Raw genomic sequence first — 26,410 nt, 5'->3', positions numbered from 1 at the left:
AACATCTTGAATAACCTACAAGAGAAGTCCAGTTGATTTCTACTGAAGCTCCTGTAACTGCTCTTCTCTTCATTACTTAATATCAGAGTTAATCCCCAAAGATAGTGATAAATACAACAATGCATGACAGAATAACTTTTCAGTTAGGAGAAGAATATGAACATTTGCTTCACCAAAACTCTTTTTTGCTGAAACTAGAACGCTGCTCAAGAGCTGCTTGTAAATAAAATAAAAGTGGAAAATTCTGAGTAAAATCAGCAACTGCTGGTTCAGATTTGATCACCTGATGGCATGGATACATTTCGGTCAGTGCAAAAAGCAGTCTTGAGTTCAAGTTTTGTTACTATCTGTATAGAATTTTAATACAATTAATTGGATTGATTGGATTTGCACAGATTAGTTTAATATATGACTTTATGTATTGTATTTCCACATTTTTTTCAATTTTTTGTTTAAACTGATGAAGCTGCTGGTGTGTATTTATCCAAACATTTCTGATTAAAAGCTTCTGAATGTTTAATGTCTGTTGATTATTCTTAATCTCTTCCTCATTGTTGAAGTGTATTTCCAATAACAGGATCTCGTATTTCCTGAATAATTTCCCCTATTTTTCTTCATCTCATCCTGATTATTTATGGATGACCTGATGCTGTGTTGCCTAAAAGAGAGGAGATTCCTGCTTCCCCTCCGGAGAGCCAGCTGGCTCCTCGCTCTGCCCGGTTAACAGCCCGGCCCGTTGCCCCGCCGCTCGGCCCACGTTCTGTCCGACTCCCCGCAGCCTCACGCCAGCAAATCCGGTGCCACGACAGGAACCGCAACGTACAAGAAACACATTAAAGTAAGTCGGGGCCGTTGGAGGAGCAGTGTCGGCGTTTTAATACAGTTTTCCCTGCGTGAAGTTGCAGAAATGAGCTCGAAAATAGAGGATGACAACCAGCTAAACCTTCAAATTAAAGCTGAAAAAAAATACTCCGCCATTTTATGAGTGATTTTCATTCTGAAATACGTTAGCATACATTAAGGTTCTCATTTGTTTGTTTTTTTTAAACTCTCTTCTCTAATGGGAGGAATAATTTTAAAAATGTGTTACCTTGTCTATTAATGGAGAAAATTGACAAATAATAAAAATATGAGTGGTTTAGCTAAGGCTCACTGATGCCTTTAGCTAGCTAAATCGCCATTTGTTTCAACATTAGGCTTCTTTAGCCAACAAGCATACCAGCTAACTTTAGCCATTAGCTAAATCCAGCCATTCATAAACACTTCTGGAATAATATTCTTTTTGTCATTATTTTTGAAACTTACTAACTCCATTGCAACATTTCATGATGGCAAAATGCCAGAGAAGTACTTTAAATGTACTGCTTGTTGGAGAGGCACAAACGGGAGCTAGCTTGTATGTAGCTAGCGAGTAAGCTAAGCTAGCTGCTTAGCTAGTTAGCCTTGTGAGTTGCAAAAATGTGTACTTGTGGAAAAGATGTTTAATTACTTAACAGTACAATGATGCTTGACTGTTCCCTATTTTATTTATAACTGTGTTATATCTCAATTATAAATGAAATATAGTGCTAGCATTTTTGATTTAGCACTAACTAGCATTATTATTTAGCTAGCAGTTGTTTGGCAGGTTTGACACTTGTTGCTGCTAGCTGTGTGAGCTTTGACACAGTTATGTTGTTGGAAGATGTTGATTTTGCAGTAATATAATTTATAATACTGATTGTTTTTGAAACTGATTTAACATTGAGCTGTGACATCTTGTGTTTTATTTGACCAGTAAGCTAAGCTAGCTGTTTAGCTAATTAGCCTGGTGATTTGCAAAAATATGTACTGGTGGAAAAGATGTTTAATCACTAAGCATATTCACTAAAGAACAATGAATACTTGCTTGGTCTCCATTTAATAATAACTACGTTGTTGCTCAATTATAAATGGAATATTATAGCAGTTAACATTTTATTTAGCACTAACTAGTGCTAACATTTAGCTAGCAGTTGTTAATGCTTAGCTAATTTGAATTTTGTTGCTGCTAACTATGTGAGCTTTGACACCTTTTTTGTTGTTGGAATTTTTTATTTTCAGAGTGGAAAGTGTTAATTTGTGGTGATATAATTTCTAACACTGACTGTTCTTGATGCTGATTGAGCTGCCTTGAGTCACCAGTGTTTTATTTGATCGGTCCCACCGGCGCCTTTAGCTTGTTTTGCCGGCAGCTTGACTTCGCTCGTATTTCATCGGCAGTGAGGACGCTCTCAGCGGAGGAAGGAAGGGTCTGTGGAAACTTGAGGACATGCGGCGTCTTCTCCAAACTTTCCGCAAACCAAACTTTCCCCGAGCCGAGAACGGAGCCGAGGTGTGAAGAATGAACTGAAGCGAGGCGGAGAGGAAGCGGAGAGGCGGCGGAGAAGAGCCGTTCACCCCCATTGATCCTTCATCGAGGTATTGATCTAGGCCTGGCTTTGAGAGGACGCTGCTGATGTGAGGAATGGATGAGCGTGTGAATCAGAAATGTGCTCATTTTGAACAGAACGTGGTGCCGCTTGCATGAACCGGGATGTCAGTCTTGTTATAGACTTATTAATGTATAAATACTGTATTCCAACAGGGCTCAGTGGCTGGCTGACTTGATACAGGCTGCAGACTTTATTAAAACAAATTGTATGCAAGACTAGTCAGTGCTTGCACAGTCTGAACCAACACACTCAACAGGAAAGAGATCATGACACACACACACCCTGTATCTCACCAGTATTGAGAAACCAGTCCAGTGTGGTCTCCATTCAGCGGCTTTTTATCAGGCCTAACACACAAAATCAACATTATGTGCCGCTTTGGGCCTTTGAAGTTTATAAACATGTCATAGATGACACAGATTCAGACAATCTGCTTTTTCCTTTTTCCTCCACGCTGAGCTGCAAATACAGAAAATACAGGCTGAGGCGGTAAAAAGGAGGATTATCTCCATTTAATGTCACTGTAAATTGAATATAATCTCAGTTGGACGTCTTTTCGGGCACCCAGGGGGTGTTAAAGTTGTTATTTCGAACTAAATGGCAAGTAAATAAGTTGTTCAACTGAATAAATGATGAAGAGATAAATCAGCTGTGACAGTTTAAGGTCCAAAGTAAGATGCATTCTTTACAAACTGCCACAACAACAAAAAAAGGGGTGAGTGTTGACAATAAATCTAAATGACCATTAGTTAACTTAAATATACATCATGTTTAGTCTTTTATATTTTGGCAGCAAATGTGTTTACAGTTGCATTTGGACAGTATTGACTGTGAGATGTACAGAATACAAGGAAACGTGAGTACATTTCCGTCCTATATCTAATATTAATCGTAGAATACCTGCATTATCTTTAATTGTGGAGTGCTTTATTTTGTATATGTTTAACTGTTTATGTGTAATATTTATCTACATGTATAGTTAAAAACAAACTACAGTGAAAGTACAGACCACAGAGTGCAACTTCAATACAACAGGGCTGACTGCATGAACTCGGTTAAAGGAGAAACTGTGGCTGTGACGACTAAAAATGACCTAAACAAGTAAGATGCTGCATAAAGATGTGAGAACGGACAAAAGCAGCAGTCAGAACATGCAACTGAAAGATTAATCAGTGCCAGGAAACATGAAAAGAAGGCCAATGGATGTAAGCTGTAATAAATCTCAATCAGTTTGGATCAGATGCAGTCCGGCATATTGGGCGTAGATTCGGTCAGGATGACCGCAGATACAAAAGGTGTGGAGGAGGTGGCGTTTCTAGATGGTATATTAAACGAATGATCTGATAACTCCCAGTCCATGGAAGCTTGGCAGGAGAGGAGTTTTCTAACAAAGATCCAACAACAACCACGCAGGAAAGAAAAAGTGAAAACCGCAGCCTGGCAAAGGTTGAAAAGTTGTAAAGTTTGACTTGAATCCAGCCTAAAATGGAGCAGCAAAGCAACTCCAGCAAAGAGGAACTTGTAGAAATTGTGTTTAAAAAATGGCAGAAATGTATCCAGTAACTACAATTCTTGAAGCTGGTTCAAAAGTCAGTCCCCATAGACATCCATGTTAAAACACAGCAGACATAAACATGTTTGATTCAAGATTCAAGACCGTTATTTGTCACAAACAGTTATGCACAGTAGAAATGTATTGCTCACCTGTTCCAGACTGAAACAATAAGAAGAAGCACAGGAATAAAAACACATAGGAGATAAATATACTGTATATACGCTACCGTTCAAAAGCTTGGGTCACTCAGACAATTTCATGTTTTCCATGAAAACTCACACTTTAATTCATATGCTAACATAACTGCACAAGAGTTTTCTAATCATCAATTAACCTTTCAACAGCATTAGCTAACACAATGTAGCATTAGAACACAGGAGTGATGGTTGCTGAAATGTTCCTCTGTACCCCTATGGAGATATTCCATTAAAAATCAGCTGTTTCCATCTAGAATAGTCATTTACCACATTAACAATGTCTAGACTGGATTTATGATTCATTTCTTGTCATTTTCACAAAAAAATGCTTTTCTTTCAAAAATCTGGACATTTCTAAGTGACCCCAAACTTTTAAATGATAGTGTAGCAAAATAAATAAATAAATAAATCATAGTCCCAAATCATGCAAAAAATATATTTATACGTACAAGGTGAAGAGTAAACAGGATAATGAACAGAATCTGCAAGTTTGATCGTCTATTAAGTCTATTTTTCCAGGTCCGACATGCAGTTTGGTGCAAAAAACAGTTTTGGTGGTGACAGATAATTTCCTCCAGCAGGCATGAATTTTTAAAAATAAATCACCCATTTGGACTGTATTAAAGATGTACGTTCTGCATGATTAAGTGCTTCAACTTATCGCTAATCCAAAAGTGGCTGACAGCAGCTTTAAACCTGCTCTGCAGGAAGCCTTTACATCAAATCTGTTATCAAAAATAAAAGGAAATAAACAGAATACTAAAAGAAATACAAGAATGTAGGCTCACAAACAAAGAGTGGAGTCATGTTTGCTGCTTTTAATTTGGACTTTAAAACAATAGAGTTATTGTAATTTTATGATATTATTCTAACATTTTCATGATGTTGCACAAGGATGACAAAAACAGTTACTACATCCGTACATCTGGGAATAAAATGACACATCCAGTAACAGATGATTTTATTCATGCCCCACAGCGCTGCACTGTAAAATGTGAGAGGCTCTGAGAGTAAAGTCCTCGTCCTGCCCCGTTTCTTCTCTCAGGCAACATTAGCATTTTCATCTCGTTTTATTGTTGTTTCTCAATTCCAAAGATTGTAAATGGTTAAAAAGCTCTCCTCGAAGTCTTAGTTTTCCCTCTTTCCACCAGATGGATGCGTTTCAGATCTCAGTTGCAGCCAAGTCCGTCTCAAATGTGGTTTTATGATCTACAGTCGGTCCTCCAGCGATGGCACGCTTGTGTGAATTTGTGTCGACTCAAACATTTTTGAGCCCCGCTTCCCTGGTGTTTTGTTCATAGAAGTTGTCGCTGCATTGTTAAGATTTTTTTTGTATTTGGTTCCCTGCAGGGCTCCTGCTGGAACGATGCAGGCTGCTGCTGCTGCTGCTGTGGCTCTGACTGTGCTGAGTGTATTCCTCAGCCTGCATGGCCTGTTCGCTCATCAGTCCAAACCAAACCAGATACAGCAGCAGAACGACAGAAACGCTCAGAATGAGGAGGTGGAAGAGAAGAAGAAGAACCAGCCGCACATCATATTCATCCTCATTGACGATCAGGTGTGTTTAGAAGAGTAAGATGCAAACACTTAACACAAACTATCATATTTACATTAAAATCGACTGTTTCTTTCATATTTTACACTACAAGTTCCGCAGTTAAAGATAATATTCATGTTACGGCATCCCAAAATCCTTTGCAAGTGGCATGAAATTAAAAAGAAGCAGGCCAAGTTAAAAGTAGTTGAAAAATCCTGTTTATCAGCAGTTAAACAAATTGAACTCTCCCACGCAAACATCCGCTCTGTGCAAACTGATTCAGAGATCTGTTTGTAGTAAAGCAGCGTAGCAACCCTCAGTTTATGATCTTTTGGTGTGTCTGATTTGAACATGAATTTTAATCTTTAAGGATACAGTATGTACTGCATGAATGTGGACATCACAGGCAGATTATTCACAAGTTAGTACCAGACACCAACACCAGAGTCCTCTCACTCCTATTTATAAAAGAAGTGGAGCTTTTGCAATTTAATTTGTTTCCTTGTCACAGCAGAACACACCAGAGTACCAATATGAGCAATTTTATTGGTACTATGTGGTGTTCTGCTGGAAAACCTTGGACTTTGGCGTCCGTGTTGGCGAGACTTACAACCAAATAAACGTTGTCCCAGAACAAGCACGCTCCCTCATTCAAATAACTATCCTAAATGTCACGGCCTGTCCCCACTACACTGCAAAAACATCAATCAGGAACATCTTGAAGAACATGAAAATCACCCAAGATGTTGATTTAACCTCCAAACTTCCAAGACCTCATTCTGATCAAGCATCAACAGGATGCAGTGGAACAAATTTGATTCACCACTGAACAAAAAGTACAAGAGTACCCAAAGGATCCACTGCCAACATCATAGTATCAGACCCCGTAGGACATCCTGAGACGTTCTCCGGTCCAGGCCCAATGGTTCAGAGCATTTTTGACCACATAAGGGGACCAACACGATATTAGGCAGGTGGTCATAATGTCATGTCTGATTGGTGTAAAAAAAAGCACTGTTTAGACAGTCGATCTCTGCTGAAGTTAGTGTTGTAACTACAGATTGATAGGTCCAAAGTGACTGATTTTGAAACACAGAAGTGTTTGATGCATCCATGAATCTCTAACAGGGTTTCAACGACATCGGCTACCACAACCCGACCATCAAGACTCCCACTCTGGATAAACTGGCAGCAGAGGGGGTTAAATTGGAAAACTACTACGTTCAGCCCATTTGCACTCCGTCTCGCAGCCAGCTCATCACCGGCAGGTAGAGACGCCTCTTTACTGGCTTTTTGTATTAAATGTGGGCAGTCTGTCTATTATATGTAATGTTTTAGACTCAATTTGAATATTATTTTAGTTAAACTTTGCTCATTTTGGAGAAACTTGCTACTTAAACTGTTCCACAAACATAATTCATTTTGTCCTCTTATTTGCGTGGAACTAAGAATCATTTCCTTTTACACATCGCTGGACATTCTTTGTTGTGTAGCTAATTATTCATATGATTCACCCAGTTGGTCTAAAATCTACATATAATTAGTCTACAGTGATATGAAACACAGACAAGTGCCTAAATTTCCCCTTTTACGAGCTGGAACCATATAACTTTAGGTATGTTTGCTTCTAAAATGACTTGAACCTCACACCAATCATTACAGTCATAAAGTACTTGATCAACTGGCAAATAGTTTTAGCGTTAATTCACACCATCTGGTCTCACTTTAGATTTATTGTTTCAAGTATTTTTTCCCACTAAAAGATTACTGGCAAAAGGTTTTCACCATTAAACAAGTACAGTAACAAAAAAACTGCTGAAATCCGTCCACTTTTTTTCCATCACTTCTACTGTTTTGTTGATGGGTTTATTTGCAGCTCTGGTCTCATGTTGCCACTTCAATTCTCGTATAATGCTAATTTTTTACAAATTTTTTCTTGCAGTTGTGCTTCTTGTAATATCAAGATGCGTCAGTTTTTCCTTTTAGAATTCTTTTTTTGCGAGTCATCTGACTTTAATCCTTTCTTGGCGGTGCTACTTGTCCTGTTTTTGCTTGTTACTAATCATATTTTCACCAAGTATCTGCATTATCTCCCAACATTTCTGACATCAAATAAAGAAAGAAAGTTTTTCTTCTCTATTTTTAGTATAGTGTTTATCCATAATTTTCTGACACAACTGATACAATGCTGAGTTATTTTTGTGTTTCTGTTCTCCAATGCTTCTCTAACGATTGATTGAATTTCAGTAGTAGTCCCTTTGCTGAATGTATCTGTATAATTTGTGTCCTCAAATCATATTTTTGTCACAGATCATGGTTGTATTGAGAACTGCTCTAAGTTTCCAGTCAATTTTCAAAGCCTCATTAGGATTTTATTGACCCTTAGCGGTTGGATTTACATGTTAGAGAAGCAAAATGATCAAACAGATGTGGAAACTGACCAGAGAGTTACTGAGTCTGAGCCTCTGGTAGCTCTTCTGAGTAATCAGATCACTGATTATCCAAACTAAACACAGTGAAGAGTAATGAATCCATGGTTCTACTGCAGAACTGTGATCCTGTGTGAGCAGCTCGTCTTGTACAAAGCCACTAACAGATTCTTTTCTGTCTTTGAGATATCAGATCCACACAGGATTGCAGCACTCCATCATCAGACCCAGCCAGCCGAGCTGTTTGCCTTCACACATGGACACTCTGCCCGAGAGGCTCCGCGAGGCCGGATACTCCACACACATGGTCGGCAAGTGGCACCTGGGCTTCTACAGGTGAGTTCCTATCTCAGAGTTACGATTGGGAAACAGCAAAATCGCTAGTGATGAGTGAATACTCAACACCTACTATGAATAGCCAGCAAAAAGTCTGCATTCATACAGATGGTGAAGATAGAAAAATCTTTATGATAATGGGAGCAATGTGGACGGTTGAACTTGGTAGCGATAAAAATAATTACCAATGGAAAAAAAAGGAGCTTTCTTGTTTCTCTTCCTCCACTCACCTTACTAAAGGTATCAAGGTCTTATTATTATACACCAGCCAGCCATCACATTATGACCGTCTGCCAAATATTGAGTTGGTCCCCCTTATGTCATCAAAAGTGTTCTGAAGTATTGGACATGGACAAGATGGACAACAGGACCTCTCAGGGTGTGTGTAGTAGTGTATTAGTTTTCCAATTTAACCCCCTCTGCTGCCAGTTTGTCCAGAGTGGGAGTCTTGATGGTTGGGTTGTGGCAGCCGATGTCAGTGAAACCCTGTTAGACATTCGTGAAGCCATCAAACAGTTTTGTGTTTCAAAATTGATAACTTCGGGCCTATTAATTCGTAGCTAAAACACAAATATAAGTAGATATCGACTGTCTAAACAGTGCTTTTCTACACCAATCAGACATAACATTATGACCACCTGCCTAATATTGTGTTGGTCCCTCTTATGTGGTCACAAATGCTCTGAACCATTGGACCTGGACCGGAGGACCTCTCAGGGTGTCCTATGGGGTCTGTTACCAGGATGCTGACAAAGGATCCTTTGGCTGCTTTATGTTGTGCAGTGGTGAATCAAACTTGTTCCACTGCATCCTGCTGATGTTCAGAGTGAGATCTAGGAAGTTTGGAGGTCAAATTACCATCTTGGGTGATTGTCCTGTTCCTCAAAATGTTCCTGATTGTTTGATGTTGTTGCGATGTGATGGGGTGCATTTCCTGCAGGGTTAGACCAGTGACATTTAGGATTTCCATTTTCATGAATGAGTGTTCTTGTTCTGGCCAATGTTTATTTGGGTGTCTAAGTCTCATTGACATGGATCCAAATTCCAAGGTTTTCCAGCGGAACACTCCATTGTACCAATATGATCAATGTAATTCACTTCACCTGTCAGTGGTCATAATGTTGTGGCTGAGCGGTGTACATGCTGGTTCACTGTCGTGGTTTACCAGGACGCCTAAATACAACAGAGTCGACGTTGTTGCTGTAATTTCACCTGTGTTTTTCCTGCTGCGACGAGCCAAAGTATGTGATGGCAGGGGGAAAGTCTACCATGTCCTGCTGGGTGTGAATTTCAAATTGTTAGTTTTGGAAAATTACAGAAATTGTTGGGCACAGCCACCTACGCTCCGATGTCGGAAAAAGACGGCAGTGAAAAATTACTTTTGGAACGACACTTCTGGATCGAGCTTTTTACAAGCTGTTAGTGGTAGAAAAGGTTATGTGAGTGTGAAAAGAGCTCCTGTAAAATGCACCAGATCATACCACTAAACTGTCTGAGCATGCTGGTCGTTCAGTGCGTTTAGACACCATCAAAAACAGTTTACTCTAAAGGTTTAAATCAAAATATGTACAGCTAATAAAGCATTTCTTGAGATGTCCTCCTGACACTGTTCAAAAACACATATTGAGGTAAAAATATGAAACTAGATTATGATCACAGTTATCTCTGATTGGGATTTTAGGTTTTGTGGAGCCACTAATGCAAGAAAAACTTGTTTATTTGAAACATGTTTCATAGTACACATCTCTGTTCATTCCTTGTTTATTATGTACAGTGAATAGATAAAGTGTCAGTCGTTTTCCTTTTGTTGTTGGCTTTTCTGACAAGAACTTACAAAAAAAGACTCCTTCATGTCAAAGTGAAATTAGAGTGTCCAAGTGAGTCAAAAAAGCCAAGTTAAACTGACCAATGTTCAATTTTGAAAAGAAATAAAAGAAGAAAAATTTTGGGAGGGCTGGAATAATTTTTATAGGGTACTATATTTAAAAAAAACTGCAGAGTTTCTGACCACTGGTAGCACTGTGGAGCAGTGTTTCAGTAACTCAGCTTTGTCTGTATCACGTGAGCAAGAACATGCGACACAGTACGAGTTTCTTCTGGTGATACTGAATGTGACAAAAACTTAAAATGGATGTGAAGAATATAGATTTATACATGAAAAAAACACTTACAGGTGTAGGTGAAACAATACAGACAGACAGGAAACAAAAAATGAGCAAAATGAGACAAAAAAACAAGAAATGAGACAAAAAAATAAGAGTAAAGAGACAATAATGTGCATGAAATCTGTCAAAGTTGACTCAAAAGTTGCATAAAGCGGTTCAAAATATGTCCAAAAAATGTAAAAATTGTCCAAAATTACAAAAAACATGTCTGAAAAGGCTGAAACTTCATTTAAAATTATTTAATCAGTGTCCAAAATGATAAAACATCAATGCAGAGACACAAAATGACAAATAAGAGCAAACCCACAAAAGCAAAAAACAAGGCATAAATCAGGTGTTTGATGAAAGAAATGAACTTTTTTTGGGATGTTTCACAGAGAAGCTGAAAAAAAACTATAGAAATCTGCTACTCCGTTAACTTTCTCCTTAACTTCCCCTTTAGGAAAGCATGTCTGCCCACCAGAAAAGGTTTTGACAGTTTCTTTGGTTCGTTAACAGGGAGTGTGGATTACTACAGGTAAATTATGAATATTATTATTAAAATATCAAACTGCACCTACTGTGTACATCAGATTCCTTGTTGTTTTTAAACGTTGGCTTCAGTAACTCACTTTTCTCCATCTGTGTCTAGTTATGGGTCCTGCGATGGCCCGGGGTTGTGCGGCTACGATCTCCATGACGACGAGGGCGTGGCGTGGGGTCAGGAAGGAAAATACTCCACCACGCTCTTCACGCAGCGAGCTCGCAAGATCATCGAGAGCCACGACCCCGCCGACAGGCCGCTCTTCCTGCTGCTCTCCCTTCAGGTACCTGATGAGGTTTGATGTCAAGAGAATAAAAATAAAAGCACCTACTGAAGAAATCAAAGTCAAAAACAGTCCAGGCTGGAGTGGCTTTGATGCTGTTAGTTTATGTCTGGATGTGAGGAGTCTCGGGGAAACATAGAGGCCACATTGTTTGTTTATTTGGCTGCTTTTGAGCTATTTAGCAACTGTTTGACTCAAATGGATGCTAACGGTTTAATTAAAAGCACACCACACAGAAAATGTAATTAAAACTCAAAAGAATATCTGTTCATGGTTGATTTTTGTGGGCAGCCATGTTCGTCTAAAGATAATTTTGCTGACGTTCAGACAAGGAATACAACTAACAGGAGAGCTGTACTCTGAAACACAGACAACCTGGATTTGTTAAAGCTGATTTAAGAAATTGAAAGAACTTACACTACCGTTCAGGAGTTTGGGGTCACTTAGAAATGTCTTTATTTTTGAAAGAAAAGCACTTTTTTTCAATGAATACAACATTAAATGAATCGTAAATCCAGTCCAGACATTGTTAATGTGGTAAATGACTATTTTAGCTGGAAACGGCTGATTTTTAATGGAATATCTCCATAGGGGTACAGAGGAACATTTTCAGCAACCATCACTCCTGTATTCTAATGCTACATTGTGCTCGCTAATGATATTGAAAGAGTTTTCATCAAAAACATAAAAATTGTCTAGGTAACCCCACACTTTTGAACGTTAGTGTAACTAAAGTCTATAAATGTTTTCCTCCAGGCAGTCCACACTCCTCTACAGCCGCCCAAGTCCTACATCTACCCCTACCGGGACATGGCAAACGTCGCCAGGAGAAAGTTTGCCGCCATGGTTTCCACAGTGGACGAGGCGGTCAGAAATGTCACCTACGCCCTCAGAAAGTACGGATACTACAGGAACAGTGTCATCATCTACTCCACCGACAACGGAGCTCAGCCGTTCACAGGCGGGAGCAACTGGCCGCTACGAGGCCGTAAGGTAGAAATAACCTCTTGTGTTTCGGATTTTGCACAACATTTTTCTACAAGTGTATTTTATCTTCCTCTGGCAGATGTTTTTCAGTGTTGTTGTTTTTATGTTTGCAGAAGATAATTTTTTCTTACTTAAAGGCATTATGGAGGATGTTTTTGTTGTTTAATTTGTCTGATTCACATAAAATGAATATACTGACCTTTAGTGGACTTGTATGTATGGTTTCTAAAATAAATAAATAAATAAATAAAAAATAACTGTGGACATGGCAGGACCTGAAAAACATCAGCCAATCAACGCACTCGGAACGTTTGCTTTGCTCCCTTTCCTGTCAATCAAAAATCTTCCGGCTCAGGCCTAGTTACGTAGATTACGTACGCCTCGGACTTACGTGTTTTGTGTATGTGTTGCTTTGGTATAGCTTCGTAGTTAGCTGGCGACTTGTTTTGCTCATCTTTTTTTAACATAATGGCAGATAAAGATCCAGGGGGACCCAGCCGTAAAAGAAAGGCATTGTTTGAGGTCAGAGAAAATAAAAGACAACTGGATCGCAAAAACAAAAGTGATTATTGGCGAGTCATTTGGGCGATGGCGTCAGCTCAAGCAACAAATGGACCTAAAGACAGATGCCTTGGTTGTTAAATTCCTTCTGGACAGGTAAAATGTATTGTTGTATTATACTGCGGCTGTAGGCAACTTCACGAGTCCTACGATAGTTTCTGGAGGGGGGCGTTTCTTCGTAAATGTTAAGAGGGGGGAGGTTAGAGGGAGGTGAGGGAGAGGTTGTATGTGCGCATGCTACGTTCAAAGTCGTAGGAAATTAAATCTCCTCAAATCCCTTTAAGGATCATCAACGCTGTGTTTTGTGCAGGCCAAAATGTGTGCAATTTAGAATCTGTAGTCCGACATGCTAATATGCACAAAGTAAGGATGTTAACGCTCTGTACTTGTTAATATGAAAACATTAGTACATTCACAACTCAACTGCTGCATTTTAGCATGTTAGCGTGCTAAAATTTGTTTTTATCTCAAAGCAGGAAAGCTGACAGGTCTGTATGTAGCCACGACAAACTTAATATGAAATGCACTGAAGTACAGAATACAGACGTGGAAAAGTTTCCGGGCACCCTTAAAATTTTGACACAATCTCAAATATTCTCATGAAATATTTGTGGATTTTTTTGCGTGTGTTTCAAAAGGTGTGGCTGCATTAGACAGACATGAACAAATACAATGATTTTTTTTGTACATTATTTAAAAGAAAAACTAACAAAACTAAATTCTGCCAAAAAGACCCAATCCTCAAAATGTCTTATTTTTATAAAAGTTTTTAATGGCTTTTCAAGGATTTCTTTAGTATTATGGCTGCGATTCTTCTAAATGAAATTGCACTTGAAGACCTAAGAGTGATTCTTAATGCAACATTTCACCAATGTATGGGGTTTCCGAGAACTTTTTTCCACCACTGTAGTACACTTTAGTACAGAAAAACTGATTTAGAGAACATCAGGTAACCACTTCTGCAAAAGTTTGCTTTTTCTTTTAAGATCTAAACAGTGAGATGTATTCTAACTTCATAGTGCTGCTATCATTGCTGTAGTTTTTTTTGTTCTGTCTACTTGTACATAATTCAAAACCTATATTTTAAACATTTAATAAGCTTCCAAATATGTGCTTGTTTCAAACAGCATTCTAAAAGGTGCAATTTGCAAGATTTTGTACATAAACAGAGCATTAATATAGTAGTAAACAAATATCTTAAGGCAAGATAAGATCAGAAAAGATCAGATGAGCCTTTATTAATCCTACAGTTTACAAAAAATGCAGTGTTCCAGTAGCAAAGGGGGTAGTGCCAAATCAGTAGAAAATAGAAATAAGCAATAAATATACATCAGTACTGTTGATACTGTACATGTACTTCAGATATTGAGCGGATTACTTCTTGAGTAGAGATACTGATGCAAAAAACAGTGATATTACAGTAGACAAGTAGAACATAGTGATACTGCAGAGGTTCATGTGATGAAATTGATGTTGTGTTTTTGAGTTTTTTAAATGCACAAAATATCCAGAATGCAAGGGTTTGAATGTGTTATGGTGACAGATATTGTGGTGTAATGGTGTCCCTATCAGAGAATGAAGTTACATCCTTTCTGTGTGTGTAATTCGAGTTTCTATGTCCTGTGTTTTGGCAGCTGGTCTGGCTGCAGGTTAGTGTTTGTTAGTGCATGTGAGCTCCTCCCTTTGAAACTGTTACCCCTCCACACACTTATAAACAGACTGAGACACCACATTGGAAAACAAAAGCCTACAGCTGCAAGCCAGTGTCCAAAAGAGCAACACATTTTACTGTAGTGGAGGCACAAACTGGCCAACCTTAAATAATGGCTGTGTCTGGATTATTTTTTGTTTTTCCTGAAAGTGTTCAGACCAGGAAAACGTGGCCAACATGATTGCTGATGTGCAGCTGGTGTTAAAGCAACAACCAGTGGTTCTAAATGTTGCAGACAGAACCTTTAAAGATGGGCTAAATATTAAGTTTGAGTCTGTAACTGTTATTCCCTGTGTCTGTATGTCTGCACGATTTGAGAGACGAGACAAGACAAAACAAAAAATCTGTTTATGGGTCAGAAAAGGCTGTAATTAAACTTACTGGCTGTATTTTCAGGGCACATATTGGGAGGGTGGAGTCCGCGGAGTGGCGTTCGTCCACAGCCCTCTGCTGAGACGCAGGAGACGAGTTTCTAAAGACCTTCTCCACATCACCGACTGGTTCCCCACACTGGTCGGCCTGGCCGGAGGAAACATCAGCCAGGTCAGCAGGACTCTGTGTTAGAACAACAAATCAGGAGAATTTTCTTATTCTGTACCACTTTCGTCATAGTTGGTAGCCTGGCGGTTTCTTAAACCTTTTTTTTCTTGTCATAGATGTTGCTTTTTCAGTCAGGTATATCTTTTTTGTCTCAGAGTGATTATGGGATGATAAAAGTTAAATGTCATAGAAAAAGTGCACTCAACCCTGATTTTTGTTATGCTTTTAAACAGACTAGAGAGAGGCATGCTTTTCTCCCTGCAGCCACCCACGATACTGATACGAGCTCTCATGTTACTGGAAGGCATTTCAGATTCCCCTGTATTCGGGTTCTGTATGTTTTCTTAGGTGTCTCGCAAAACATTTTACCCTGCTAGAATTCATTCTGCGGTAACTGGACTCACTCAGCGTCTCCCACCGATTTAAATTAAGTTTATTTGTCGTCACGGTCAGAGTTAAATATGGAGCTCTCTCTACATGTGTCCCTGTTTTGGCCTCAGACTTTACAAATGTTCCAGTGCTACCGTAAAACTGTCTGAATTTTACTATCTTGTAGATGAATGTGCTCTTGACTTATTACGATAAGTGGACTATTTCTAAACACTGGCCACACAGAGGCTCTGTGTTTTGGCTCAGACATAAATTACTTTAATTTGTAAGTCAGTGCAGTCTGTGTACGGCTCCCAAAAAGCTTTGTTGGCTTGATATGCTGGTAAACTTCCACTGCCAAAGCAGATAAGAAAGGCTATCTCGGTTACAATCGACACAGTATCTGACTAATTCAGGAAGTCGGCAGCCTCTATTGCCACAGGAAATTTGCTATTATTTATTCGTGTGCGGTAAATGTATGAGTATTACTTCTGGAAACACTAATGCAAGGACCTCTCATTACCCAACATGTGACTTTTGCTGTGTATTCTTTGTGATTAATGTGTCTGCGTCCCACCCAGAGTCCTGGTCTGGATGGTTTTGATGTGTGGCCCACCATCAGTGAGGGGAAAGAGTCACCTCGCCAAGAGATCCTTCACAACATTGACCCTCTGCACAAACTTCAATCTGAAACCATGAGCTGGGACACCAGCGAAGAGGAATCTTTGGGTAACTAGAAGAAATAAAACAACACAGTAAAGGGCTGTTGCACAAAAGAGTTTCTCGATTGCAAGTCCAAGTTGTTAGGCTGGTCACACAGTGTCTGTTCAAAGATGCTCATTCATGATTGTCATGTTTGTGGAAACAACAATGTAAATGAAACGAAGGGTAGTTAAAAATTCAAAGGTAATACTGTTTGTCTTTAACACGACAAATTTCAGGCCACTAAGAAAACACATCTCTTGGTTTTCATCAGCACGCAGAGTTTTTATTTCTGTGTAGCAGCACCATCATCCAGTCAGAATTTACTCTGATTTTACTGCTGGTTTGCCTTTAATCTGAATAATGAGCGTGGTAAATGTTAAACTGCTAAACATCAGTATCTTAGCTAATTTAGCTCAAAGCACCACTGTGTTTATGTCGAGCCTCCCAGAACCGCCAGTGTGGTTCTGCTGCTTGTAAATACATGTTCACTCTGTAGATGGAGATTTGATTGAGTGACTGATTTATACACAAGATTTGCAGCGTGGAAAGAGAAGAAAAGAAAGGAATGAGGTAGGCAAAAGAAGTAAACACAAGCTAGAAAAACAAAAAATATATAAGTACGAGTTGAAGGGAAGAGAGAGACATCTGGTGTAAAAGAAGGGAAACACTGAAGCACTTTGGGAATTTCCACCTGAAAAACCACCCAAACTCAGTCAGTAACAGCCAAACTGGGTACAAATAACCTTGTTGTCTCGATCAGCAAACCAGTGTGAGATTTGAAAAGCTCCAGCAAAAGTAAAAATGTTCTTCTTCTACTTCTGTCCAATCAAAGCTGTAAAGTGAATAACACCCTTATACAATGAGTCAGAGAGACTGATGTTCTTGAACTAGTCCTAAAAAATCCCAACATTTGATGCAGCAAAGAACAACAACTACAATGCATCTATTTGAACTCAGTCATACCAGGCGGCCTCTGAATTGAGCTCTGTAACTTCCTCAGAATGGAAGCGGACTGTGTTTTGATTGTGTTGTGATCTTTGGAAGGAAGATAAAGAAGGGAGACTTGTAGGTACAAGAACCCTTCACAGTAGACATCTGCTTACATTGTATTCCTGTTTTACTTCTGCTTTCTGTGATTTTCCAGTGAAAACACCAAAAGGCGCAGCACCGAAGAAGCCGAAGAAGAAAAAGAAGAAGAAGAAGGTTTTGAAGCAACAACCTAAACAGAAGTCAGCATTCAAGTTAAAGACCACCAAGAAACCTCGGACATTTGCCCATCATGCTGCCAAATCTAAATCCAAGCCCCTTCCCAAACCGAAACGTAAGCCCCTTCCCAAATCAAAGCCCACATCTAAAGCCAAGACCAAAGCCCACTCTCAGCGCCAGACACTTTCCCATTACAGGCCAAATCCGAAGATTAGCTCCAGCGGTTTTCCATCAGTGTCAGGAACATCCCGCCCCAAATCTCAGCCTCAGAGCCAATCACGTTCGAAGACCAAATCCCGGCGGACCACAATTCTGAACCAGAATTTGTCACAGTTTGGACCACCACTGCCAAAATCTAAGAGGCAGCTCAAACTACATTTCAGGGCAAAATCCAGACGGACATCATTCCAGTACCAGAACGTTTCCCAGCCGGGAACACAGCTGCCCAAGTCCCAACCGACCGCCTCGGTTAGCCTCCAGCCAGTGTGGGACACATCTGTCCAGGCTGCCATCAGAGTCGGAGACTGGAAGCTGCTAACAGGAGATCCAGGTCACGGAGACTGGGTCCCTCCACAGGTACCGCAACCAACAGTAAAAGAAATGCCTTTCATTTTTTAGCCTTAAATTGAACATAAATAAACATAAATATTAATCCCCAGGTGCTTCCAACTCTCCCTGGTCGCTGGTGGAACCTTGAACGCACCTTGCTGCCATTCTACAAAACCTCCGCCCACAAAAACATCTGGCTCTTCAACATCACAGGTGACCCGTACGAGCGGCATGACCTTGCAGACCAGAGGCCAGATGTGGTCCAACAGCTGCTGGCTCGACTTGCCTACTACAACCAAACCGCCGTGCCCGTTTACTTTCCACCCGACGACCCCCGAGCCAACCCCAGCCATCACGGAGGAGCCTGGGTACCCTGGGTGGATGAAGGGGAGGAGGAGGAGGGAAAATATCAGGGAGTGTACAAGAAAGGCAAGAACGTTAAGAAGAAGAGGAAGAAGAAGAAGTGCCGGATGTGCAAACTGAAGTCATTCTTTCTGAAACTGAACACCGGGATGATGTCAAATCGCATCTGAGGCGTCAACTCAGCCAGGTGAACGTTTTAATCCATGAAATCAATGTTAGGGAACTGAGCCTTTTAAAAGGGTTTTAACATTGTTGGATCTTTTCTCTCTTAAAGTTCAGTGGAAATGAGTCTTTTACACAAACTTTCAGAGATATGTGGCTTTTAGCTGCATCTTTTTCGAGTCAAATCTGATGATTTTTTTGTTTTTAGGGAACATGACTTCAGCATTTAAAGTACAGACAAATAAGGGCATCTGTCCAAAATGTGATCTGAGGTGACACTGACGGTCCAGCTGGGCTCTCAGGATCTCATAAATGAGACTGTTTTCACTGAAATTTAAAGGGTCAGTCCACACAATTGTTAAAAACATATTTGGTCAAATAGTCAGTTGTTATTTGCTGTAAAAAGATGTTGGAATTTTCTTACATTTCTGAGTTTTGTACACAAATAGAAGACTTCAGCTACGAGGTGTGATCAAAAAGTTCAGAGACTGTGCTTGTAAAAATCAAAAATCCTACCACATTTATAATTGGCTGCCATCCCTATTGACACATTCTTCTTGTGAACTGATACACTGCTCCCAGTGCTCCTGCCACATTTGAAATGCTCTCTGGACGTCCCGGTCTGTACGTGAAGCCAAGAACCTTCAGCGATGACACAAAATCTCTTCCACTGTCAAAACAGGCATCGTTGAACTTGGGTTTTATTTTGGGAAGAGGAAGAAGTCGAAAGGAGCTCAATCTGGCAAACAGGGCAGGTGCTGGGCGATGATTGTGTTGTTGTGGCCAAAAAACTTTGCTTTGAAGCACCTGCATACCAATGCATCATAGTTCAGTTGGTTTGCTCCAGATGTTTTCCCTCAGATGCCTCAGGACGTTACAGCAAAACTGGCAAATTAGTTGTTGAATGTTGATGAAAACAGCGAGCATGCTCCTGACCTGATGCACCTCGACCAGCTTTTGAACCTGCAGCTGCTCCACTGTCAAAGCAGCTGTTTGTTCTCTTAACGGTGGCTGCAGACCCACCTCTCATACCAGTAAAGATCCTAGACATGAAGGTTGAGTTGTCACGGCTTTTGAGATGTTTTCTACTCTGCTATAGTTGCTGGCTATTGTAGAAATCCTACCAGTGGTCATAAAGCCATGTGTAGCACAGGTCCTGTTTTTGATAACACAACATCATGGAATCTCCTGGCACTTGACAGTAGCAAAGGACGCAACAGGAACAGTCCCAGAACTTTTTGATCTGCCTACATAATCTACATTCAGCAGTTGTACTTGGATATAGTTCTAGAAAAACCACACAAAAGGAAATTTAAACAGTCTGCATGACTCCACTACGATTAATCTAGAAAATCTATAGAACGATTTGGGTGAACTGACCCAGAGTGGAGTTAGAAACACACCAGTGACATGCTGCTTAAAGGTGGTTTCAGAAACTGTTCTCTCAGTTTAAACCTGCTTGTTTCAGATGTTTAGTTGTCTGTTCCTTCTTTTTAATTTTTGTCACTAACTGACAGAGTTCCTGATGCAAGAACTGACACTGTGCTGCAGTAAAATATATTGTGACACTGTAAATGTAGTTAATTATGTTGAACTTTGAGCAAAATGGACTAGAAAGCAAAAAATGTCTGAGGAAAGTGATTCAGAATGTTTTATTCTTTGTTTACATCTTTAGTTCTGTTGCCCAAATCAGGGTTTTGAAGCAAATGTTTACTTATGGCATTGAAGATGCATGTCATTGATCATTATGTGTGTGTGTGTGTGTGTGTGTGTATATATATATATATATATATATATATATATATATACACACACACATCACTTTGTTGTTTTTCTTGTACCAGTCCGCCATAAACAAGTAAACTTTGGAAAGCAGTTTTAATATATGTATTTTTTTATACTGTCACAGTGATTCCAGATGTGATCTGATGTTTGTGATGTGTTGGTGTTCTCTGTGTGTTTTGCTGTGGCTGAAACATGCCTCTTCATACTGTGGTTGTTTGAATGTACTGCCAGCGGCAAACGTCTCTAGACTCTGAATTTAAAGTATTATACGGTGTTTTTTGAATTCGCTACTGTGAGCAGCAGAAGCTGTCATTCAAACGTGTTACGTCACAGCTTATACACAATATCTGCATTTTTTAAAAACACTGAGTGACAACATCAGTTAAAACTGAACCGACCGAGAGTTTTATTTGTTTTAGGGCATAATTTAAAAAGAGATCGATATCAGAAAGCACTGAATTCAGTTGAGAGGTTAATATTTTTAGCAAAGAACTTCAAACATTCACTGCTCTGGTTTTACTGTCCCTTTAATGCCTGTGTAACAGTCTGTCCAGTCCAATAAAAGTAACAGTCACTCCCACCTGCTCAGAAAGCTCCTCGTTTCTTATTAAACGTAAAAGACCGTGATGATTTTGCTGTCAATAAAAGCTCCAGTGTTCAGAGGACAGCAGAGGTGGAAGTGTAAAGTGTAACCGGCATCAGTAGCCTCTTTGAAGTCAGATGTCGGTTTTCTCCCCTCCAGCAGGACACCTAGCCTCTAAATATTTCCATGTATTTGCTCAATAACTAACAAACCCCGACTGTGGCTGTTCTGCAACAGTGCACGGCAGTGTGAGCGTCGAGCAGAGCGTTCCTGAGAAACAGTTTAAATGGACGCTTGATTTCTCCACCCTGAGTAAATAAAGGTCGAGTAAAATGAACAGTGACTCTGTCCTTTTATGTTGACTGGTGACAACGTGCCAAATAAAACACTAAGGGGTGTGTATGTTTTTAAAAACTGTAATGTGATTAAAAAATCTATTGGGGCAAGTAAATCATAGGCTGTCACAAGACAAATAAAAGTCTTTTATCTTTTCCGAATCCCACTTTAACATTTACACGCTGAATAAATAAATACAGTACCATTCCAAAGTTTGGGGTCACTTAGAAATGTCCTTATTTTTGAAAGAAAAGCAGTTTTTTCAGTGAAGATAACATGAAATGAATCATAAATCCAGTCTAGACATTGTTATTGTGGTAAATGACTATTCTAGCTGGAAATGACTGATTTTTAATGGAATATCTCCATAGAGGTACAGAGGAACTTTTCCAGCAACCATCACTCCTGTGTTCTAATGCTACATTGTGTTAGCTAATGGTGCTGAAAGGCTCATTGATGATTAGAAAACCCTTGTGTAATTATGATAGCACATGAATAAAAGTGTGAGTTTTCATGGAAAACATGAAATTGTCTGAGAGACCCCAAACTTTGGATCATCACATTAGGCTGAGTAAAGTCTGCTGTTACTGTTTGGTTGAATTGTATCAGGTCTAATCTTGAGATGTAAACATTTTGTGCCTTCAAATCTCAAAGAAGTCCAGTCCAAATCAAGTAATTTTGTGAGAAAGTAACAGAATTTCTCAATTCACAATACTGGTTTAACCACTAGGTGGAGCCAGACACCAAACATCCTGCAGAGAGGAAGTCCAGAGTCACTTCCATGGACTGTCAACACACACATCCGTGCACACACATCCAGGCTGAAATAGGATTTTCCACGCTTGCTGTCGCTCTCCTTCTTCACACTGTTTCTGCTGAGAAATAATTGAATTTGGTGTTTCTTTTATCCCAGAACACAGCTGGAGCTATGTAATCCCACAGGATTCAAATCCCATAAATCACAAAGCAGTTTGGCCTCTGAAGCCGCTGGTTTGATGCCCATCGTCACTTCTGGTACCGTCTGCAAGCACTAAAACTCACTGGCCACTTTATTAGGTACATCTGTAACGTCCTCTGCAGTCCGTTATGACTGCTCTGCATCAAGTTCTACTTGTGTTAATCCTCTACAGTTTTAGTTTTTGTTGAACTTGTCAAAAAGGTCATGATTGTGCTTTATTACTGAGGTTGCAGTAGGCGGTGGTGCTGTACTGGGTTGCCTTACACTTGGTAGTATTCATATTTTTAAGTGTCGTGTGCTAATGTGGTGAATATTTCACAGTTGTGTCTAATAAAGTGGAGTTTATACAGCTGGAGTCTGACCTCAGCAACTGAAATGAGCCAAATGCTGTGTTACTTCCTCATTTGTAGCCTTAAACTACTTTTTCCGACCAAAATACTTTCACTGTGAGTTCAACTGGATATTCGCGTTAAGTTAGGCAAATTTAAATACTAAACAGAGTTGGAGAGATTCACCACCTTAAGGCAATGAGTGTCTAAAATGTGCTTATATGTAAAAAAAAAAGTGGCTCAATAAACAAAACTTACATCTGTAATCTACAAATACAGCAAGTTCAAAACAACAAATATGTTCATTTGTAGGTCCATTATTGCTACTGGTTTATGCAAATAATTAAAAAAGCTTTTAATAAAAGTGAGAACATTGCATTTAAGGCACAATTACTCACCAAAAAAATGACATTAAGCCTGGTTCTGCGTGATGAGAAGTAACTGAGGTCTGAACGAAAGTTTGTAAAATTCAGTGGACTTAAAGGCTCAGTGGCCCACATATTCTGTCATACACCAATCAGGGATAACATTCTGACCAATGACAGATGAAGTGAATAACTCTGATTATCTCTTTATCACGGCACCTGTTAGTGGGTTGGATCTATTAGGCAGCAAATGGACATCTTGTCCTCAAGGCTGCTGTGCTAGAAGCAACAAAATGGGAAAGAGTAAGGATTTGAGCCAGTCTGACAAGAGCCAGATTGTGATGTTAAACAACTGGGTCAGGGAACACATGGCACCAGGATGCACTACGAGAAGAAGGCAAGCCAGCGGAGACACTGTGATGCTTTGGGCAATGTTCTGCTGGGAAACTGTGGGTCCTGCCATCCATGTAGATGCTGGGTCATTCCAGGTGAAATGACCAGATATTCCTTGGGGGTGTTGCTGCACCATTTTCAAATTAGAAAATGGTGCGCCAACCACCATCTGGTGAAACCACACAGAATGACCCTGCTATTTTGACATGTACCACCTACCTAAACATTGTTGCAGACCATGTACACCCTTTCGTGGAAACGGTATTCCCTGAAGACTGTGGCCTCTTACAGCAGGATAATGCACCATGCCACAAAGCAAAAATGGTTCAGGAATGGTTTGAGGAGCACAACAACCGGTTTGAGGTGTTGACTTGGCCTCTAAATTCCACAGATCTCAATCCGATGGAACATCTGTTCTGGAGAGACAAGTCTGATCCATGGAGACCCAACCTCACAGCTTCCAGGACTTACAGGATCTGCTGCTAATACCTTGAATCCAGATACCACAGCACACATTCAGGGTTCTAGTGGAGTCCAGGCCTTGATGGGTCAGGGCTGGATTGAGGTCATAATGTTATGCCTGATCGTGTACAATGTTCTGAAATTTATCAGCATTAACAAACTCCTCTCACAGCTTGAACAGGGAAGCTCACACATCCAGTGAATAATGAACTCATTTCTCTCACACCTTGAATTAACAAGTTTACATCAAAATATCTCCCTCCTCCCCTCCTCTGTCACCCTCTCGCAGACATAATGTAATAGTGTAGCCAATAATCCCGTCTTCATCCTGCCTCCCCTCCAGGGAACCCGAGGAATATGAGCTCCACAGAGCCGGGGCACGTGGGCGGCTGTGAAATTAGGATTTCCTTACCGCAGAGCCGCTTTTTTGGACGGTTTCCGCTGACACAATCAGAAAGTCATAATTGAGTTCTGTTCTGTGGTCACACTGACATGAGCCTCGGTTTCTACTCTTTTAAAAAAAATGGATTCAAAAAGAAAAAAACACACAAAAAAGAAAAATATTCCCATCTTGAATCGTGACGCTCCTAAACGGTACACACTGATTTTTCGACATATTTTAATATTCTGAGGAAAAAAAACATTTTGTGATTTTTCAAGGCGAAACGAGTTGCAGGATCAGTCTGACTTTCAAATTAACACTCACATCACGCCACCCTTTCTGGATAAGCTTTTTGTTTGGTTCATTTCCCCCCCTCACTTTGCTGTTCTCAGATTTCCAGCTGCCATCACTCCCTTTTAAAAGCTAAAAAGCAAGAAAATCCAATTCTACACCTAAGATAAGGAGCTGTTGTAATACAAACAGCGCCATGTTTGCTTCCATTATCATTTAAATTACATTTTCACTGGGTGGACTGTTTTATTTGCTCATGCGGTTCATTTTCTCTCCCCCTCTGAAGGCTTCAGACACAGAACATGGTGCGCTAATAATAAAAAAACCCCCACAGTGATCGGTCAACTGGCTCGATCTACGAGTGCAGGCCGAGCAGAAGCAGCTCTAGAGGCGAGACCTGGACATAATGCAGCGTTATGAGATGGACAGACGGACGGCGAGGGATCCCCGGCTGTCAAATCAGCAAACAGAGATGAAGACACTCCACGCTTTGAGTGGGCTCAGACACCAGACAAAGTGATCGGGCCTTCGCAGACAACCTTGATCATTCTTGTTTGCCCTCTGACTCATCAGTCTTAATGAGTCAGCCAGTTTGCAGAGCCTCCGCTGAGTGTGTCTGCTGTTCATTAGGGCTCTCGCTGGTAATTGAAAGTCACGACAGCAGATGAAGATACGACGGAGGGGGAAACATAAAGTCGGTGCACATGTAAGGCGAGAGCGCAGATAATGAGGCTGGAGTGTGAACGCGTCTTTGTGTCTCCTTGGGTCTGATTGCACTGACATAGAAAATGACCGAGCTCAAAGCAGCGACAGACGTCACCGAACTCTTGTTCATTATAAGTTTGTACAGCGAGAGATGAGACCGATGTCAATGGAAACAAAAAGGTTTCAGTACAGCAAAGACAGAGGTGATTATTGGCAAAGCTTTGCCACGAAAAACCAGTTTGTTCAGGGATATGTTTGGTTAAGGTGTTTTATTATTGTCAGCTATCTCTGCAAATACCAAAAACCAACAATGTGCCACTGAAGACTGAAATATGAATAAAGAATTGAATCTGTGAAAGATGCAACATAATTTCCCAAAACAGATGGTAACCGTCCATTGTAGCAAACGTTATTCACAGAGGAGGAAAATAATGCATTTTTGGGGACTATTTCCAGCAGCGGATTAACACACATTTGGTGCTCCAGTGGATATCTAGGGCAGATGGGATGTCTGAGTGGGACTAAAGTACAAAAATAATGGTAAAAACTGAAGTGCTTGCAGGGTTTTTTTTTAATGCAGAGAGGAATTTGTGGCATCTCCCAATGAGGTTTTAGGAAGCATTCAATGATAAGACTTGAGAAAAATATATGCATTAATCCAATTTTCTGAAATGGGGCTTCATTTATTGAAACATGATATACAGACATGTTGAACAAATGGTCAGAAATAGCAGGAAAATTGATAGATTTTTATCCAATAAGGTAACAAACTAATGTCAATGAGTCCAGAAAACCTTGTGTGCGTTATACTGACCGATATGTTTGTTTTTTTTTAGGGCAGAGACTATTTATTAGTGATCAAGGAGACCAATAGCTACTGATATTTGGAATCAATATAGAGTACCAGTGAAAAGTTTGGACTCCTTCTCATTCAAAGGTTTTTATTTATTTCAATTATTTTGGAATACGTAGTAAACATAAAGTGTTAAACAAACCAGAATATGCTTTATATAGCCCCCTTTTGCTTTGATTACTGCTTTGCACACTCTTGGCATTCTCTCAGTCAGCTTCATGAAGTCATCTCTTGGAATGGTTTTGAATCAGCAGGTGTGCCTTGGTCAATTTGTGGAATTGCTCGCCTTCTCAATATGTTTGGAACTATCAGTTGTGCTGTGCAGAGGTCGGGTTAG

The 26,410-nt window shown here is 40.0% G+C and overlaps 1 protein-coding gene across 1 annotated transcript; it reads left to right on the top strand.

The window, feature by feature from the left end:
- Window positions 1-2,213: 2,213 nt before the first annotated feature.
- LOC110954667 (arylsulfatase I-like) lies at window positions 2,214-21,336 on the top strand. The gene is made up of 11 exons (XM_022199295.2): window positions 2,214-2,439; window positions 5,556-5,763; window positions 6,871-7,010; window positions 8,358-8,507; window positions 11,115-11,189; window positions 11,304-11,478; window positions 12,235-12,471; window positions 15,134-15,280; window positions 16,228-16,375; window positions 17,496-18,133; window positions 18,217-21,336. The coding sequence occupies exons 2-11, from the start codon at window positions 5,572-5,574 to the stop codon at window positions 18,637-18,639; spliced, it is 2,325 nt and encodes a 774-aa protein (XP_022054987.1). The 5' UTR covers window positions 2,214-2,439; window positions 5,556-5,571; the 3' UTR covers window positions 18,640-21,336.
- The last annotated feature ends 5,074 nt before the right edge of the window (window positions 21,337-26,410 follow it).

Source organism: Acanthochromis polyacanthus, chromosome 9, assembly GCF_021347895.1.
Source record: "Acanthochromis polyacanthus isolate Apoly-LR-REF ecotype Palm Island chromosome 9, KAUST_Apoly_ChrSc, whole genome shotgun sequence".
In the NCBI taxonomy this organism is placed as follows: Eukaryota; Metazoa; Chordata; class Actinopteri; family Pomacentridae; genus Acanthochromis; species Acanthochromis polyacanthus.
This window is presented reverse-complemented; position numbering and strand designations above follow the sequence as displayed.